At 49.0% G+C, this 19919-nt stretch overlaps 1 protein-coding gene across 6 annotated transcripts in view; it reads left to right on the top strand.

The window, feature by feature from the left end:
• The window catches only part of MYSM1 (Myb like, SWIRM and MPN domains 1), a 1148256-nt gene that overhangs the window by 263826 nt on the left and 864511 nt on the right, over nucleotides 1-19919 (top strand). For all 6 annotated transcript variants that reach the window (XM_069642083.1, XM_069642079.1, XM_069642082.1 and 3 more), the window contains one exon: nucleotides 2729-2755. Coding sequence is in view for 4 of the 6 variants with exons in the window: in XM_069642079.1 (XP_069498180.1) it covers nucleotides 2729-2755 (27 nt within the window). In the remaining 2 variants the exon portion in view is untranslated. The remainder of the gene's footprint in view (nucleotides 1-2728; nucleotides 2756-19919) is intronic.

The following is a 19919-nucleotide window of genomic DNA, read 5'->3' as shown; positions in this document are numbered from 1 at the left end:
GGCACAACGTCTCCTCGTCTTCACGGCCGAACAGCTCTCAGTCCGCAGCTGCTCAGCGTGGGCGCGAGTCAGGCGCGGGCTGCTGACAATGGCCCCGCCCCCACTCGGCCTCCTCCTCGCCAGAGTCCCCGGCTCCGCGTTGCCTCTGCCTGGAACTCCGAGCCGGATCTCGCTCCCAACCAGAGACCGATTTCCACCAGGATTTGGAGACGTTGGGGACCAGACCTCGGCTCATCTACACAGCCATTTGTGGGTGCGTAGGTGGCTCCAAAACGGATGTTTTCTGGACGGATCTTGTACTGGAGCAGGAGCTCAGGATTCAGGCGGCCATCTTCGCCGTGCGCCACAGCGCCCCCCCCTTGGAATCTATTTTTGATGCCGGCTGACTCAAAAGAGATTGATCCCAAGAAGCTAACAAAAGCTGCTGACTTGTGGGTTGCCAACAGGGCTACTCCCAAGGATTCTGGGGCCACTCACAGAAAGTATGAGCGGAAAACAGCACAAGAAAGATGACAAAGAGAATTCTAAAACCTCCCATCCAAAAGAGGGCCACAGACCTAAGAAAGGTAAGCCATTTGGGAAACCAGGTCAGTGTAAGTGTTTATTTGAATACTTGTCACTGTGAATTTCTGTGTAACTCCCCTACAGCTCACATTGACCTCTCTCTCAACACGCTACCAACCTATGTAGTGCAAGCTTATACCAAAGGTTGGATTCCTATTGCCGGGAGGTCAGGGTTATTGTAGTGCACCCAAAGGGTACTTCATGCGATCTTGCCTAACATCATCTTGCTGGGTACTTATGGAGCTGAATGTGTCTGTGCAGTCCCCATGCAGTTTCTTCCTTTACTGGGTGATGTGGCTTTGCCCTAGTATATGGCTTGTTTAATGGTGGCAGTGCGAGGGGTGCTCAATGTCAGTTTGCTCAGTGTCTAGTGAGCATCGTCCTCTTGGCTTTCTGGAGACAGTGCTGCTATCCCTTCAATTGCTCTAGTGTGGAAGGGGGGCTGTGGAAACCCCTGTATTCTTTTGCGTCCACTGTGGAAGTACGTGTCTCGGTGCCCTTATCTTTGTGAGGCCCCTCCTCTGCCGAATGCCTCTGAGGGAGTGTGGGAGGCTAATGGCCTCCGCGTACAAGAGCGCGGGAGGCCACTGTGTAACCTGGTATTTCTGCCCGGTGGGGAGGCTGATGTTTTCCTGCAGGGGAGAGCGCGCCTTACCGCGTGTGCATTTGTTGGTCCCCCGTCGCTCGCCGTGGAGTTCTGCTAGCCATGGGTATATAGGCGGGAGATCCCTCTTCCTTTGTCGGGGACCGTAGAACGTTGATATTGGCGTTCCACTGCTCCGGAGGAGGTGGGGCAGGGCACTGCGATCCTCCCGCCGGTGCCAGTGCTTGGTCTCAGCTTACGCCTGGTTTGGCGATCGAATCGTCTGGGTCCCTCTCCTGAGAGCTTTGCCAGTTACTTGCTGCCTGTGTTCTCCTCGCACCTCCCCTGGGTCTCGCTCCACCCGCTTTGGTGTGCGCACTGGTGAGTCTGGATGTGGCGCTGTATGTGTGCTGCCCCGGCAGTGTTTTTCCCGCTCTGGGGTACGGATGGCCAGCTTCCCCTTCTCAGCGTTCCCCGGTGTGGCGCTTGACCCGGGGGTTAGTTTATGCGCTTCTGCGGTGCGGGTCCCGTCGCTCGGCTATCCTGTTCCATGTATTGTGAGGAGGGCTTGCTGGTCTCCCAGATGGGTGATGGCGTGTCTTCCCGCCTCGGTGCTCAGTTTCCCCGCTTCCCACTAGCGCCGTATAACTGTGTGGGCTCACGGAGTGTCTGCTTTGTGCTTGTAGGTAGCACGCCGGGGTCCCACCTTTTACGGGCTCTCAATCCGCTCTTTTTGTCAATCTTATGTAGTGTGGCCCAGGGGGAAGAGACGCAGTGACGTTCAGACACGTCTGCCCCTCGTGGATGCCACCTTGGAATCCTGGTCTCCAGTTTTGAAGTCTTTCTATCGCTTGGGTCCTCCCACCACCTGGTTGCTATTATCTCTTGCTACTTCCTACTTATACACTGCGCTATAACTCCCCAACCAATCTTTCCATTACACGTTCACCAAATGCTCCCTCTCACTTCTTCTCACTCCGTAGTTGCCCTCTCCACCCTTAATCTTTTGCCCCTTGATTTAAACCTTACCAACATCCAATCCTTCAAATCATCACGTAAAGTTAATCTGTTGTTCCTGAAAAATGTCCCCTCTATCCTGCCACATTCCTCCCTTTCTCCTTGTACCTTATCCCTCGTTTTTTGTTAGTTCTGCCCCAATCTTTCCTGACTGATGTAATCTATCATTTGACTTTTTCTTTTTTTTAAATTATTTTTTTACTCTGTGCCTATTTTAAAGTGCACGCTTCTTGGATTGTGCAAGCCATGTTGGTGTTTGTTTGAAAATCCTCATTCACAATAAATACGACTAATATTAAAATGCAATACAAATGGTTTTCTAATAAAGGCAGGATTCAATACGCATAACCTTCAATGATGAAAATTGTCAGAAATGTTAAAACGCGACTAAAACTGGTGAAATTCAAAAAGCAAATACTAACAGCTGGAAGCCCATACTCGAGTAAAAAGTTGAGATACGTACTGCACTTAAACTTGGACTTGCAGAAGAAAATGACTATCCTAGCAATTGTTTGTATGCAATGTGTGTAATATATGCTCATGTTTTCTTTTGTGTTTTCGCAGTCCACAGAAAAAACCCGGAAAAATCACGTATGTACTTTTTTACAATTGCTGCTTTATTATTGAATTTAATGCTGTAATATGTGAGGTTTCTAGAAGTGTCGTGAACACGTCCCCCTGCTTCCTATCGGATTTGTTTAAAGGAGTGCAACATAAATGGGCAATCCAGCCCTACAGAAACATCTAAAGGTCCGTGGCTCACTGGCTCCCTGATTCCCCTGTCCCTTTCCTGCCTCGATGCATCCAACAGCCCCAAAAGGATGAAATGCCTGAAGCATTGCTACTTTCCACCACTGTTATACTAATTTTCACTAGAAAAATGTCCTTGACTGATTGATAACACCAAATTGACACTCTATTGCACAAATATTGGTGACAGTCTTGTTTTTCACTTCACTTGATTTTACTTAATTAACCTTTTTATATTGGATTTTCCCTGACTATGCCTATACAACTTTTGATTCGAAGACCTCATACAATTTAGGACCCTATCCCAGTGAATAAGAGCTCCTATAGGCCTATTTAAAGTGTCAAAGATGAGCGTTTTTCCTTTTTTGGCCAATACTAAGGTTCATGTTTGAGGCAAAGTATTTCTCAACAAGTGAATAACGGTTGAATCATGCTGCCTTCCCTTTGTAGGGAGGACATGGAGGATAACAAGATCCAAAAAGGAGGAAGGGGCAGGGAGAGGTGCAGTCGTGGTGGGAAAAAAACTGCTTGGTGTTGTTTTTTTATACATTCAGCCATCTAACGTTTGCAGAAAGAATTGAGAGGTGCAAACAATGTAATGTGTGTGTGTGTGTATATATATATATGTTTCTGATGTTTGTTAATCTGCTTAGAATCACATGCTGTGCATAGGTCCGACATCCAGTGGTCACTGCGGAGTATTGCATTTTGTTTTTCGTAGTCGAAAAGGGACGTCGACAAGGCGTGTCTGAAATACTATCCCTATTTACGACGTGCGTTGTACCCACAATCCCTCACGCGTCCAGGTCCCTCAGATTGTTTTTTTTCGCCCAGCTACTGGTCGCCTTTACGCGGAGCTCCTCGAGAGACATTGCAGATTCCATCTCCTCGACCTTTGGTCGTTTTCCTATTTAATATATAACATATCGATCCCTCCCTCGACGCAGTTGTGAAGCTGTCTCCGCCGAGCAAGATCTTCAACGGAGGGGACGAGCGGAGGAGATCCTTCGGCGTTGCCGAACACGTGGCCTGGCCTCGCAGGCCAAATACAGTAGGGAGAGTGGGGTCGTGGGACATCTCTGGTTCTTTTCTGAGAATGCCTTTCCTTTTCCCCTTCCTTTCCCTTGGGGTCGTTATCACGATTTATTGCCTCGGCTATGGAGAGGACACCCTTTAGGTTTTGCCCACTTTGCAAGGGCAAGTTTACTTGGAAGGACAAGCATTCACGGTGTAACCGCTGCTTGCCCCTCGATCACAAAGAGGAGGGTTGCACGGCTTGTCGGCTTCTGAAGCCAAAGACTCTAAAAGACCGTAGGGTCAAGAGGTGGGCGGCCTACGCTATGTCGAAGGCCGATTCTTCACCCGCCGCTGCTACCACCGACAGTGACGAGGAACGTGATAACACGACCTCCGCTACGGAAGTCGTACACCCCTCTAAAGAGCGCTTGCGCTCTTCGTCGTCTGTCCCCGGCCCCGACGGGCTCGGCTCACGCCCTGCTTAAGGGGATGAACACCCCGGCGACACTGACGCACACGATACCACACATAAGCACACAACCCATAGCTCTTCTTCCTCGAAGACGAAGAAAGCATCAGCGCCCAAGGAGACGCAGGTTCCACCGGCGGCCTCCTCGGACCGTTCAGGTTCGAAGCCCCTCTCGCAGCCGCGACCAGCGACTGGGCTTTCGGCAAATAAGGGCGCCGCCCCCAAACCATCGGCCGGCGCGCACCAGCAGAGAGCGCACGCCGCCGTAGAACGATCGACACCCGTAACGTCGAAACCACAGCCCTCCGCTGACAAACGAGTCGCAGAGAGCTTGGCGAGGATCGTTGTAGCCGACGCCTAGAAGCGTACGCCGAAAGACACGTCGAGCGCTACGCAGAGGTCGAAAGACACGCCGAAAAAGCCCGAAGAAAGCCAGGGACTACCCCCTTCAGTCGGGGGGACCCCCAGCACACCGGAAGGCTTTTCGGAAGGCGACGGGACACTTTCCTCGACGTTATGGGAGAGGTCGAGCCGTTTTCAGCTAGATGACACTAATTTTCCCCCGCTAGACCGCTCAGGGGTACCCCATGAAACCATGGAAAGGCTCAATCTCTGCATGGAGAGAATGGAGAGGTTTATGAAGACCCAGAACCCTCCCACTCCCAAGAGAACAAGAGAAGGGCCTCAGGAGGACCCCAGGGCCAAATATCCGAGACTAGTCAATCCCCAGCAGGACACAGCCTCAGACTTCCATAATGTGTATGACCTCACTGGTAAGGAACAATACTTGGAGGAGGAGGATGAATTTGTGGACGATGAAGAGGGACAGAACCAGGAGGAAGGTCTGGAAGACAGCCCAGACATGGTAGGAGAAGGCTTCAGAGAAAATCCAGAAGAAGGACCTTCTCATCCCTGGCAAATCCCCATCAGTATATTCGTACACTGATGTCCTGAACCTAAATCCTCCTGACAATTCACCTGTTAGAAACATGTCTCCCATTGACGATCAGCCCACATTCAATGCCCTGTTGCGCAGAGCAGCAGCACATTTCGAACTGGACACTGGGGAGATCTCTCCTGAAATAGACTTTGTGGAAAGAGTAATTAAGGAGAAACCCCCAGTCAGCCAGACCATTCCCCTCTTCGCTTCAGTAAAGAGAAGAATCATCCCTTCGCTATCCACACCCGCACTAATCAGAGGAGTTAATCCAAGAATTGAAAAACATTTCACTCCTTCACCCTCAGACCCGCTGTACATCAGGGGACATTCCATTCCGGATTCCCTTGTAGTAACTAATACAAGGAAGAGGGCAGGGGTGCCGCTGTCCACCAGCGAGGCACCACCTGACAAGGAGGGCAAGAGGTTATATGCCCTTGCAAAGAGAGTCACATCCTCAGCTGCCTTTTCGGCAAGAATTGCGAACAACAATTCTTTGCTAGCTAGCTATGCGGACGCGCAGTGGGCCAAACTGCGCAAAGACGCTGAAGAAGCGCCGGAACCACTACGTACACGCCTGCTATCAACTATTGGCGAAGGAAATCAGGTCAACCAGAGTATTGTAAAGAACTCTCTGGATGCTGCAGAGACAGCGGGACGTTCCCTGGTTCAGGGAATACTCCTAAACCGCCATGTATGGCTGCGCAACTCAGGGTTCAAACCGGAGACACAGGCGTCTTTAATAAATAAACCTGTTAAAGACTCAAACCTCTTCGGGAAAGCAGTGGATGAGGCTCTGGAGATGGCTAAAAAAGAGTTTGATACTATCAAAACTCTTGACCAGATCTCTAAGCCCACTACCAGACGCGGCTATGGCAACAAACGCTTTTTTCGTGGCCAACGCCAACAGCAGAATCAGCAGCAACAGTACCCTGCCACCAATTACCAGACCAATAGTGGGCAGTACAGCCAAAGAGGCCAGCGCCGGGGCAAAGGGAGAGGTCGGGGGTCCACCCCCAGAGGCTCCCAAGCCCCCAACAACCCCAAGTGACGCGAAGATTCGCGTCCCCTCCCATGCAACACCGGTCGGGGGCCGGATAACATTCTTTCTTCCAGCATGGGAGGGAATAACGTCGGACCGCTGGGTACTTTCCACCGTAGCCCACGGATACTGCATCGAATTCAACAGTTCCCCAACATACAGACCCCCGAGGGGACGACGCATGACACCGGAACACCTTGCCATCCTTCTCGTGCCTCTATCTCAGGTAACGGAAGGTATTTATTCAGTGTACTTCCTTGTACCCAAAAAGGATCTAACCATGCGCCCTGTATTAGATCTGCGCCCAGCGAACAAGTTTATCAAACCCCAGAAGTTTCGTATGGTGACCTTACAGGAAGTGATCCCAGTGCTATCACAGGGAGATTACATGACAACATTGGACATGAAAGATGCATACTTTCATATTTTAATGTTGCCAGCGCACAGAAAATACCTCAGGTTCATGATAGAGGGCAAACACTACCAGTTCAGAGTGCTACCCTTCGGCATAGCATCAGCACCAAGGGTATTCACGAAGGTACTGGCAGTGGCAGCGGCCCACCTGCGCAGGTTGTCCATCCCAATTTACCCTTACCTCGATGACTGGCTCATAACAGGGGATTCTTACGAAACATGCTTCTCCAATACCCAAAAGACTGTAGACCTTTTGTTCCAGTTGGGCTTCTCCATCAACGAAAAGAAGTCCAGCCTAGACCCCAGCCAAATCAAACAATTCCTGTTGGCTCTAATTCAAACAAAGGACGGCCTCGTCTTCCCCTCCAACTAGAGGGTCCAAAACCCACTGTTTCAGATCCCTCAATATGTGACCGGTCGAGAGGTGACGGTACGCAAATCAATGCGCTTGCTAGGCATGCTGGCGTTGTGTATTTATTTGGTACCTCACGCGCGCCTGTGCATGCGCCCTATGCAAGAGTGGCTCAACAGCCAGTGGTGTCAGGCCAGCGGACTATGGGACGATCTAGTGGTGGTCTCGCAGGCCTTGGTTCTCTCGCTACGGTGGTGGACAAAGGAAAACCTGGAAAGAGGGAAACCCTTTGCCACACCCGCGGCGGAAGCCACTCTAACCACAGACGCATCCCTCACAGGATGGGGGGCTCACCTATCCAATCAGACTGCTCACGGAGTGTGGACTCCGAACGTAGCATCCAAACACATAAATCTACTGGAGCTACTAGCTGTGTTCAAGGCGCTAAAAGCCTTCGAGGAACACCTACAAGGCAAGACTGTGTTGGTCCTTACAGACAGCACCACAGCCATGTACTACATCAACAAGCAGGGGGGCACCCATTCTCCAGGACTGTCCAAACTGGCCCAAAATATATGGAAGTGGGCTCTCAAACAAAACATGTTCCTACTGTCACAACATGTACCAGGGGAACTCAATCTGCTGGCAGACAAACTCAGCAGAGATTTCCCCCTGCCCGAAGAGTACAAATGGCGACTGCACGAAGACATCGTCTTCGACGTCTTCACACAATGGGGATTCCCAGAAATAGACCTATTTGCAACCCTGGAGAACTCACAATGCCTAAGTTACGCCTCCAGGTACCCCCAGAACCAATCCAAGGGGAACGGTCTGTCGATGCAATGGTCAGGGAAATTTGTTTACGCTTTTCCCCCGACTCCCCTTCTCAACAAGGTGGTGCACAAGATGCACCAGGAACAAGTGACCATGATACTGGTGGCCCCAATGTGGGCCCGACAGCCATGGTTCGCTCACTTGATGGAGATGTCTCTATCTCCCCCAGTGAAACTCCCCTGCCCGTACAACACAAGACAAGGACAGGACTCTGCATCCATGCCCCCAGAACATAAACTTAGCAGCTTGGCTCCTGAGATCATAGAATTCGGACACCTACAGCTCCCGCAGAGATGCATGGACATCCTCAGGGAAGCCAGAAAACCTAACACTCACCACTGCTATTCTAGCAAGTGGAAGAGATTTGTCATCTGGTGCAGAGGAAAAAGCATCAACCCGATTGACTGCTCTCCCACACATATTGTTCTATACCTGACCCACTTATTGGATTCAGGTCTAGTGTTCAATTCCATTAAAGTGCACCTAGCGGCACTTTCTGCATACACCACTTCCCAACTCAAGGTGTCGTGGTGGAAGATCCCTGTTATAAAGGCCTTCATGGAGGGAGTAAAGAGAATACACCCCCCGATAGCTGACCCAGCTCCCGGATGGGACCTTAACGTGGTACTTACCAGACTCATGGGCTCACCATTCGAACCCATGCACAAAGCATCTCTTAAAGACCTCACTCTTAAGACTGCTTTTTTAATCGCTATCACCTCCATCAGGAGAGTAAGTGAACTACAGGCTCTTTCTGTTCTAGACCCCTTCGTTACAGTTCACAATGATAAGGTGGTTCTACGCACGCACCCAAGTTTTGCTCCGAAATTCATCTTGAAATTCCACATAAACCATTCTATAGAACTGCCAACATTCTTTCAAAATCCTTCCAACTTGGGAGAAAAAACTCTGCACACACTAGATGTGCGCAGAGCGGTCATGTTCTACATGGAAAGAACCAGACCACTGAGGAAGACTAATCAGTTCTTCGTCTCGGTGGCAGCAGGAAGAGAAGGGGATGCAGTTTCAAAGTCCACTATTTCTAGATGTATTGTTCAATGCATCACTCTCTGCTATACTCTTGCTAAGAGAGATCTGCCCTTTAAGCCAAGAGCACACTCTACTCGAGGCACGGGGGCGTCCATAGCATTTATTGCAAATGTTCCCCTTGAGTCCACCTGCAAAGCGGCTACCTGGAGTTCTGTGCACACCTTTACAAAACACTACTGTCTAGATGCACACTCGAGATCTGACTCCCAGGTGGGACAGGCATCATAAGACATCTTTTCTCTACTGTTCCTTCTCATAACCCACCGCCAACTCCGGGTACTGCTCGCTAGTCTATGCACAGCATATGATTCTAAGCAGATTAACAAACATCAGAAGACAATGCATTACTTACCGTAAAAGCATTTCTGATGGTTGTATCTGCTTAGATTCACATGCACCCACCCTTCCTCCCCGCTCGGATGGAAGGAATATAGACTTCCTTTTATATCTCTCTTTTCTGTACTCACTCACGTCTAGAAGGCTCCCTCAGGGCAGAAAAATACAAACAGAGGGACCTCGACGCGTGAGGGATTGTGGGTACAACGCACGTCACTATAGGGATAGTATTTCAGACACGCCTTGTCGACGTCCCTTTTCGACTACGAAAAACAAAATGCAATACTCCGCAGTGACCACTGGATGTCGGACCTATGCACAGCATGTGAATCTAAGCAGATACAACCATCAGAAATGCTTTTAAGGTAAGTAATGCATTGTCATATATATATATTTCTGAGGCTTGTGGAATCTGCTTAGATCACATGCTGTGCATAGGCAGACATCTAGTGGAAGTTGCAGAGTATTAGTTTGTTTTTCGAAACTCGAAAATGGGCGTCGACACAGGGCGTGCCAGTAATACTATCCCTAGTGTGACGTCCACTGTCCCCATGATCCCTCACGCGTCTAGGACCCTCAGATTGTTTTTTTCCGCCATACTGGTCGGAAGCATTCAGCGGAGTTACCTGGCATTTGCCATACTTTGAAAAATATTGTTATATTTCCCCTTTTTCTCGACCCCAACATCGAATCACCGAAATTCGACACTCGACGCCGAACCGGAGAAGAAAGCAACCGTCGAGAGCTTCACGACAGAGTGGGCCTAGGAAGGCCTCTGGCCTCGGAAGGCCTCTGCCCTACAAGTAGGGAGAGTGGGTGGTGGACATACTCTACACTCTTATATACATTCTTATATATTCCTACACTTACCAGCCCGCTGCCTCAAGGTGCGTATGGAGGGTACCCCTTTCCAATTTTGCCCAAAGTGCAACCGCAAGTATCCTTGGGTTGACAGACACGCCACGTGCAATCTCTGCTTGCCCAGGGATCACCCCGAGGCAAATTGCACAGCGTGTTGTAGGTTCAAACCTAAAACACTAAAGGACCGTTCCACCAAGCGTTGAGCCCACCACGCCAGGCGTCAAGAGGCCATGGCCGCGGAGGGTGCCTTCAGCGACGGCAGCGACGCTGTACTTTCGGACGGCGGGGGCAACACGGCGTCGAAAGACAGCCAGGCACAGGTCCCCGACCTCGGAAGGTCGTCCGGCAGGGCGGCTATGGGGAAGACCCCCGGCGACGAAAGCGCAACTCACAGCACTTCCAAACACACAAAGTCCCACTGAGACTCGACGCGCACGTCGAGCTCTCGGAAAGGGGCACATAGGGAATGGTCCGAATCGGCGTCCTCTGGGCGTTCTCAATCTAGATCGCCCCACGACTCCAGGCAATCATCCACTATTGCCAAGAGTGCCTCGCTCCCCAAGGTAACCGAGGTTCAATCGTCGGAAGACGAAGCCGACCTCTATCCCCAGACTGCACTCCAGCAGTTGGCGTCAGCAGCCCAAGTAACGCCTATTCCCGAATCCCAACCTACACGGTCGAAGGATAGTACCACCACTACCAAAGCTCGACGCCAGGCGTCGAAAAAGCTCTGAAGGCCCAAAGAAGCAGGGTAAACACTCTTCCAGCCAAGGGGAGGGGGGTAAAACAGAGGAAGCAGTCTCAGCCTACTTCCACACCGCAGAAACATTCCACTCCTCTCAAACAGACAGGCAGGTCTCACACCTCTATTATAGATGAGACAGGGAAACTCCCCCCAGGCAGAGTGATTCCCAGTTCAAGAGAGTGGTCTAGTGAGGACATAGATAGTCATGTCAAAAATGTCATCATTGGCAGATTTCTATGCCAAAAATCCTGAACATTTTCTCACTTATAACCCCGACGGGTCAGCACCCTCAGGCGCCAAAGATCCAATCCCCCCAAGTAAAAAGTCCCGGTTCGAAACAACACAGTCTTCAGATCCATTCCACATTCACCCTTATTCTCAAGAACAAGAAGATCCTTCCCTTTGTGAGTATACAGATTTGGGCATGTTGGAAGAACAGACTGGGACAGGCTACTATCGGGACGATGAGGAACAAGAGGAGGAAGAGGACGACCCAGAAACATACAGGGTATATTCCCCGGTAGATAAAGAACCACCGGTTACCGACTCCCCTGTCGACAACCAGCCCCTCCTAAATGAAGTCCTATCTCGAGCAGCAAACCACTTCCACATTGACACCCAGGGTGCTCAAGAGGAAAGAGATTTTGCCGAAGAGTTGGTGGGAGAAAGGAGACCTGTTGTGCAGGCCATCCCTATCCTTAGGTCGATCCAAAGAAGAATAGACCCTTCACTGATAAACCCCAACCTCACCAGGGCAGTCAAGCCCAGGATTGAGAAGCTTTTCAGGGCAGCCCAATCAGACCCACTGTATATAAGAGGGCATCTGAAACCGGACTCCCTAGTCGTTACAAACACCCGCAAGAGGGTAGGAACACCCTTGTCATCATGAGAAGCTCCTCCCGACAAGGAGAGCAAGAAAATGTATGGGTTCGGCAGAAAGGTTGCCTCCACTTCCGCCTACCAAGCAAGAATCGCCAACTCCACCACCGTACGGGCGAGTTATAACTGCCACCAATGGGAGGAAGTCGCGGCACTCAGATTCCGCCCCAGAACCCCTAAAGAGCCAATTGGTACGAGTCTCAGCAGAAGGAAGAGCCGTATCGGGTTGCATTTTAAAGGCAACCTTTGATGCCGCCGATAACGCTGGTAGATTGATAGCAGAGGGTACTGTTATCAAGAGACATGCTTGGTTACGGCAGTCTGGATTCAAGGCCGAAACCCAAGCATCATTGTTAGACAAACCGGTGGAGCCAGATCTATTGTTCGGTAAGGCGGTCGAAGGCGCGCTAAAAAATGCCAAGGACGAGTATGAAACACTCAAGTCCCTAGGTCAACTAACCACTAAGCCCCTCAATCAAAGGGGTAATGGCAATTTTTGCCACACACGCGGACAAAATTCCCAAAGAGGGTCAAGCTATTCCCAGGGCCAGGGTATGCATTGGAACAATAACCAACAGTCTGCCCAAGGTTATAGCAGGGGGAATAAGAGAGGACGGGGTACAGGTAGAGGCAGCCCCAGTAGAGGCGGTGGCACGCCTCCACCAAAACAGTGACGCTCCGCTCAGGGTCCCTTCTCACGCATCCTCAGTAGGACGCATTTCCAACTTCACCCAAGCTTGGGAAGGGATCACATCAGACAGATGGGTGCTGTCCACAGTGTCCGCAGGATACTGCATAGAACTGTTAGAGCGTCCCTGAAACCACCCTCCACGACAAAGAACACATTCTTTGGACCACCAAAGAATCCTCCTCGAGGAGATTGTCGATCTGCTAGCAAAGGACGCGATCGAACTCGTCCCGGGACATCAGGTAAACAAGGGTATTTATTCAACTTACTTCCTTGTACCAAAGAAAGATTTAACAATGCGCCCAGTATTAGACTTACGGCCTGCAAACAAATGTGTCAAGCCCCAAAAGTTTTGCATGACACATCTCCAAGAGGTAATCCCCCTCCTAAAAAAGGGGGTCTACATGGCACCATTGGACATGAAAGCTGCCTATTTTCATATTTCCATGTTCCTAGCGCACAGAGTACTTGCGGTTCAAGGTGGACAGTCGGCACTACCAGTTCAAAGTACTGCCCTTCGGTATAGCTTCAGCTCCAAGGGTATTCACCAAGGTACTGGCGGTGGCGGCAGCACACCTACGCAGGGAGGCAATCCCGGTGTACCCTTACCTGGACGACTGGCTCATCACGGGGGAAACCTCAGCGATTTGCAGAACAAACATTCAAAGAACAATCAACCTCCTCTTCGATTTGGGTTTCTCAAACGAGAAAAAGTGGTGCCAAGCACCTCCAAACAGTTCCTAGGAGCTATCCTAGACACACAAGAAGTGTTAACCTTTCCATCAGAGGAAAGAATTCGGAATATACTACTGCAAATTCCTCAATATCAGGCCGGTCGCCAGATAACGGTATGCAAAGCAATGCGTTTGCTAGGCCTGATGGCGTCATGTATTTACCTGGTCCCCCATGCGCACCTGCGCATGCGTCCCATGCAAGAATGGTTGGCGAAACAGTGGTCTCAGGCAAGTGGTCAGTGGGACGATCTAGTGGTCGTTTCGCCAACACTTGTACAAAGCCTTCACTGGTGGACAAGAGAAAATCTGTCCAACAGGAAACCCTTTTACGACCCCGAGATACAGGCGGTAGTCGCAACCGATGCATGCCTAACAGGGTGGGAGCTCACCATCTCCACCACACGACTCAGGGTCTCTGGTCGCAATCAGTAGCCAAGAATCACATCAATCTGCTAGAGCTTCTGGCAGTATTCAAAGCGTTTCAAGCCTTCGAGCCCTACCTACTGAATCTGTCAGTGCAAATCCGGACGGACAGCACTACAGCCATGTCCTACCTGAACAAACAAGGAGGGACTTGTTCGCCAAATCTGTCCAAACTTGCCCAGAGAATTTGGATATGGGCACTAAAACGGAACATCTTCTTGTCATCGCAACATGTTCCAGGGGATCTCAATTCTCTAGCAGATGCACTAAGCAGAGATCCCCTCCCAAAGGAGCACAAATGGTGTCTACACAGAGAAATCGTAGAAGATCTCTTCTCTCAGTGGGGTTCCCCCACCATAGACCTATTCGCCACAAGCGAAAACAGACCATGCCCAAGATTCGCGTCCAGATTCCCACAACCAGACTCCCAGGGGAACGCCCTGTGGATGAACTGGTCAGGGATGTTTGCATACGCTTTTCCACCAACTCCTCTCATCAGGAAGGTGGTGAACAAGATGAACAGGGAATCGATGACGCTCGTCCTAGTTGCTCCCATGTGGGCGAGACAACCGTGGTTCCCACACTTATGCAGATTAGCGATGTGCGAACCCATCAAACTCCCGGGCTGGTACAACCTACTGTCCCAGCATCAAGGTCAAACAGTACATCCTCTACCCAACTCAATGAACCTAGCACCATGGCTCCTGAGGTCATAGAGTTTGGACATCTCAATTTACCTCAAAGATGTATGGACATCCTAAAAGAATCTAGGAAGCCTAACATGAGGCACTGCTACTTTGACAAGTGGAAGAGATTTGTTATCTGGTGCCAGAATAAACAAATCAACCCAGTTGATTGCACTCCTTCAACTATTGTTACAGACATGCTCCACCTGCTGGATGCGGGACTGGTTTTTAACTCACTGAAGGTGCATCTGGCAGCTCTGTAAGGATACACCACCTCCCATAATAAGGTGTCGTGGTGGAAAGTTCCAGTGGTAAAGGCCTTCATGGAAGGAGTGAAGAGACTTCACCCTCCTATTTCAAACCCACCACCAGGGTGGGACCTTAATGTGGTGCTATCTAAACTCATGGGCTCCCCAATCGAACCCATGCATAAATGCAGTCTCAAACACCTGATTTATAATAGCTTTATTATAGTAGCTATTACATCCATAAGAAGGGTCAGTGAAATTCAGGCTTTGTCAGTACAGGATCCTTTCTTTACAGTCCACAAGGATAAACTGGTTTTGCGTACACACCCTAGGTTCTCGCCTAAGTTTATTTCCAAATTCCACGTGAACCAGTCCATCGAGCTTCCGGCTTTCTTCCAAAACCCACAAAGCTCGGCTGAGGTGAAACTACACACCCTAGATGTGCGTAGGGCGGTACTATACTATGTAAACAAAACCAGACCTCTAAGGAAAACGGACCAGCTGTTTGTCTCCGTAGCTACAGGCAGAGAGGGGGATCGCGTCTCTAAAGGTTCTATCTCTAAGTGGATTGTTAACTGTATCCAGCTGTGTTACTCCCTTTCTGAGAAAACTCTGCCCTTCACGCCAAGAGCCCACTCTACAAGAGGCATCGGGGCCTCTCTGGCTTTCATTGCAAATGTACCCCTAGACACCATTTGCAAAGCAGCTACTTGGAGCTCTATTCACACTTTTACTCAGCACTATTGCATTGACACCCATTCCAAGACAGATACTCAAGTGGGACAAGCGGTTCTAAGACATTTATTTGCTCATGAGCCTCCTCATATGCCACCTCCTTCTTCTAACACTGCTCGCTAATCTATGCACACCATGTGATCTAAGCAGATTCCACAAGCCTCAGAAGAGATACATTACTCACCGTAATCGTATTTCTGATGCTTGTATCTGCTTAGATTCACATGCGACCCGCCCTTCCTCCCCTCTGAGAGAAGGCGCATGGATGCTTGTAGTCTTATCTTCTATCTATCTGCACTCACGCTACTCCTCGTGCTACCTCATGTCACAAAGAAAAAACACAATCTGAGGGTCCTAGACGCTCGAGGGATCATGGGTACAGTGGACGCCACACTAGGGATAGTATTACTGGCACGCCCTGTGCCGACACCCATTTTCGAGTTTCGAAAAACAAACTGTAATACTCCGCAACTTCCACTAGATGTCGGCCTATGCACAGCATGTGAATCTAAGCAGATACAAGCATCAGAAATACGATTACAGTGAGTAATGTATCTCATATATATTTTATTCCTGAACCGATTCTGAATGAATTTGCAAAGTTTGGTGGGATTCTGTCAAGAGGGGGCAAAATTAGAGGGGCGGTCCCAAAATATTGTAAAGGCTTATAAATGTGGTGCCATTTGACAAATCTACACAAAGGTTTGCGAAAAGATTATAGATCTAGATATAAATGTTTTCGTAAAGTCTGAATGGATTTTGTTTTTTGACAAATGTCATAATGTAGGTACAAAAAATAGTGATATACCTTTGGTGACTGAGGTGTAGCCTGTGCCATGGGCAGTGGCCCGATTGTCCGGGTCATGGAATAAGGTCATGATCCGGACAATTAGCCTACTGGCCATGACCACGAGGGACAACACATGGGGTTAAAATGGCAATGTCCACCTGGGACTGGCTTTGTGGTAAAGTTATTCAAATTTGGGATAGGTTTGAAAGGGAAGAAAAATGTGCCCGTGGTAATATGGTCATAGGGTTCTCTTTTGCCTTCTGCAGGCTGCCGTGGAAAGCGAAGAGGGGCCCTGTACGGAACCCCCGCCTTCCCTTTCCAAGGTGGCCATCTTGAAAAAGGATTTTCCTTCCTACATCGGGACAAGAGAAATCCTTTTTTTTTTTAGCACCCCAAGTTCCCACTTTGGGAACCTGGGGTGCTAATGGCCTTCATCCCCCATTACAGGGGCTGAAATGGGTGGATAATAGTCTGGAGACCTCGTTATCCACCCTCGCTTCGCTTGGGCTGATAACTTGGGCTGCCAGGCTGGTATCCACTGTTCCATCCTGGAAAGGTGTATAAACGCCGCAATATTGCCATTAGCCTAACACAAAATGCAAATGGATATGTTGGAAAATGTTATTAAGTCTATGTACTTTACTGAGAAATATAAAGTAGATGGAGTCTATACGTTTTTTTTTTTTTAGTTCTATTTTTTAACTGTGAAAGGTGGTTCCTAAAGGAACATTTCTTTTATTGTTTTTGGATGCATTATTTTTTTTGCCAGGAAAGCTTAGAACGAAAGGTGGGGAGGGAAATGAGGGAAGAGGCACCAAACACTAACATGGAGGGGCAGATGGACAGGGGAAAAGGTTGCGCGTGTGTTATTTCTAAGGTAGGGGGCAGTGTTTCTCATGCTCCTTGATTGCAGCAGTGGTGGTGTCTCTTGGGGAGGAGGGATGGCATTATCGGATTCCATTTTAAGATAAATAGCAGTTTTGCTAACAGTATGTACTGTGCACTAGATTGTAAATGGATGAGCAGGAATAGGTGTTGGAGTGGTGCAAGGGAAATATTGAAGTTGAAAGTTCCTAGATCAGTAGGAAATGCAGTTCCGAACTGTCCGCGAAGCACAGATCTTATTGTGAAGTGCGGACGGTTTCTCGGACACATCATCATGCTGCGTGCCAGCGTATGGTCATGTGACACTGTCAGGAAGGTCTGCAATGAAGTCAGATGTTCGTAGACGCCTACGGATGCAAAACTACTTGACATTGTTGCAAGAAGTGTATAGAAGTGTTAAAAATGAATTTTATGGTGATACTTTGTAAATTGGACACAAATATTGCAATATTGGGTAAGTATGATATTAGTAAGTTGTAGGAAAATAGCATGCACTGGTAAAAACCCATGAAATTCACTGAACAAACTTTGTTAAAGGGACGTTATTGTTAAGTTGGACTAATAAAAACCTATCAAATTCAGTGAAAACACTTTGTTAAAGGGACGTTATGGTTTCAAGTAAAACCAAAAACCACCTGAAATTTGCCAGTTATGGTAAGCTAAGCAACCATAACTCGCGCCACCACTGTGCACTGCTAAGAATAACACCCATGACATCAAAGATGACATCACAAATAGGATTGATGACATCACTGTCTAGCCCCTTCTTTTTTTGTTCACTGACATATCTAGGCCAGGTGAGTTTATTCACTGACAGTCAAAAACTTAAAATTCAAAAGGTTTTACATTTGTAGACGTTGCTATTTTCACATGTTCTTACAGTACTTTCCTTAGAATTCAATTGCATCTTATGATGCACATACATAGGGGAAGAAGCAGGCCTGAAACACAGCAATAATTTCTATGCGTAAAGATAATCATGTTAGTTATACACAGTGGCTCATGATACTGCCTCTTGTTTACTTACTTTACTCTCCTTGTATAAGCCCCATATTTGTATACATTGTGGTTTTTTAATGTTTTGTGTGTAGTAGTACAAGTATGTAGTAAGTGATGCAGTATTACTTACTTAGTATATGTTTCACAGTATGCAAAAGTGAGATACAGAAGTATTCACTGTTTTACTATCCAACATTGGAAAATTAGAAATATTACTTCGAAGGGATTGTGTCCTCCGACGTATTCCTTATCTTTGATAATACGTTTCCAGCTTGCTGGCCTTGGAAATTTTTTCTCTGTAGAGGGCGCTGCGCGTCGACGTCCGCTGAGTCGATGTCCCTCGACGGCCACCGTATCGGCGCCGACGTCACCATGCCCATAAATAGCCACGCGCTGCGTCCGTTGCTCAGTTCTGTTTTTACGCGCTTCGTGGGGCCTCGGAACGTCGTTGCTCAGTTCAGTCAGGATAACCCTCTATATCTACTCGAATAAATACCAACTCGTTCTCGATGGCATCTTCATCAGAACTGACGACGCCGCGATCCGGCTTCAAGAAATGTTGAGACTGCGGTAAAAAAATGTCGATAACGGATCCACACAGGATCTGCTTGTGTTGCTTGGGAGCCGAGCACCATTGTTCGGAGTGTGAGGACTGCATGTCCATGACGGCGAAAGCCTTGAAGGAGCGCAAGGGGAAGCTCAAGAGAGGTAAGTCAGTCAAAACCTCCTCGAAGGTTTCTTCGGCTGAGTCGAGGCATTCATCTCCTCGCCGTCGAAAACATTCCCATTCTAGATCTCGAAGTAGCTCCCACCATTCGTCGAGATCAAGACACTCAAAAAAGAGACGTTGACGATCCCCTTCCGCGTCGTATTCTGTTTCCCCAGAAAGGGTCTCCTGTCCCACAAAACACAGCTCTCAGGCTGAGTGGGAGGAATTCAGAAAGAAAATGTTAAGCGTCTTCGAGAAAGCGGCCTCGACCCCCTCGAAGACAGCTGAGGGTGATACCCTGGGTGAAAAACCCAAAAAATCAAAACGCTGCGAGTCGCTGCACCCGGCGAAACATTCCACCCGAGAGCGCCACGAGCCATCGGTTAAGAAGGCACCATCTTCGACGCCGTCGTTGAAGATTCCTTCGATGCATGGATCGGCACCATCGACGCCGTTGTTGAAGGGTTCTTCGACGCATCGGTCGATCGACTCGACGCCATTGAAAAGAGAAGACCAAGGCTACTCCACAGCCAACGGTGATTCCAAGGGGCTCCGGCACGACTCCGAGACCGTCGTTGACATCCTTGAGTAGGATCCCGATCCTCTCGAGTTCTTCGAGACCTCTTCCAGTTTTCTCGACGCCGTTCTCGGCGCCTTCGAAGCCGGTCACATCGGCGTTGACGACATCGACGTTTTCTCGCCCAATAATGACGAGTTTGGCTCCTTCTGCCTTAGAGATGGGGTTTACACCATTTCAGAGGTCAGAGTACCCTGGACTATCTTCAATTTATGAAGAGGGGGAAGTTTCTGACCAGGAAACATTTGGGTTGCATAGGACCACACTGCCTATTTCAGAGTATTTCACCTCTGAGGAAAGAAGGTTGAAGGACATACAGGAGTCACTACATGAGGCAAGTGGGCTGGACACTTCCCCAGAAGTGGAATTTGTTAAGCCAGACCAAGGGGAACATGCTGAAACACCCTATAGAACCCTTTATGGCAAGAATTATTGAATTTATGGGTTGGTCTGCGCTTTCGCCTGTTTTTCAACAGGATGACCTGACAGACATATTAGACAAAGTTCACACACTGTGGGAGTGTGCTTCATCAGCGGCTGACTGCCTACCCGAAGGAGAGGAAAAGGAAGCCTTCCTTAACATTATTAAAGATGG

The sequence above is a fragment of the Ambystoma mexicanum genome, chromosome 1q (genome assembly GCF_040938575.1).
Source record: "Ambystoma mexicanum isolate Mex_15411 chromosome 1q, UKY_AmexF1_1, whole genome shotgun sequence".
NCBI lineage: Eukaryota > Metazoa > Chordata > Amphibia > Caudata > Ambystomatidae > Ambystoma > Ambystoma mexicanum.
The sequence above is the reverse complement of the archived record's forward strand: the minus strand, read 5'-3'. Positions and strand labels throughout refer to the sequence as shown.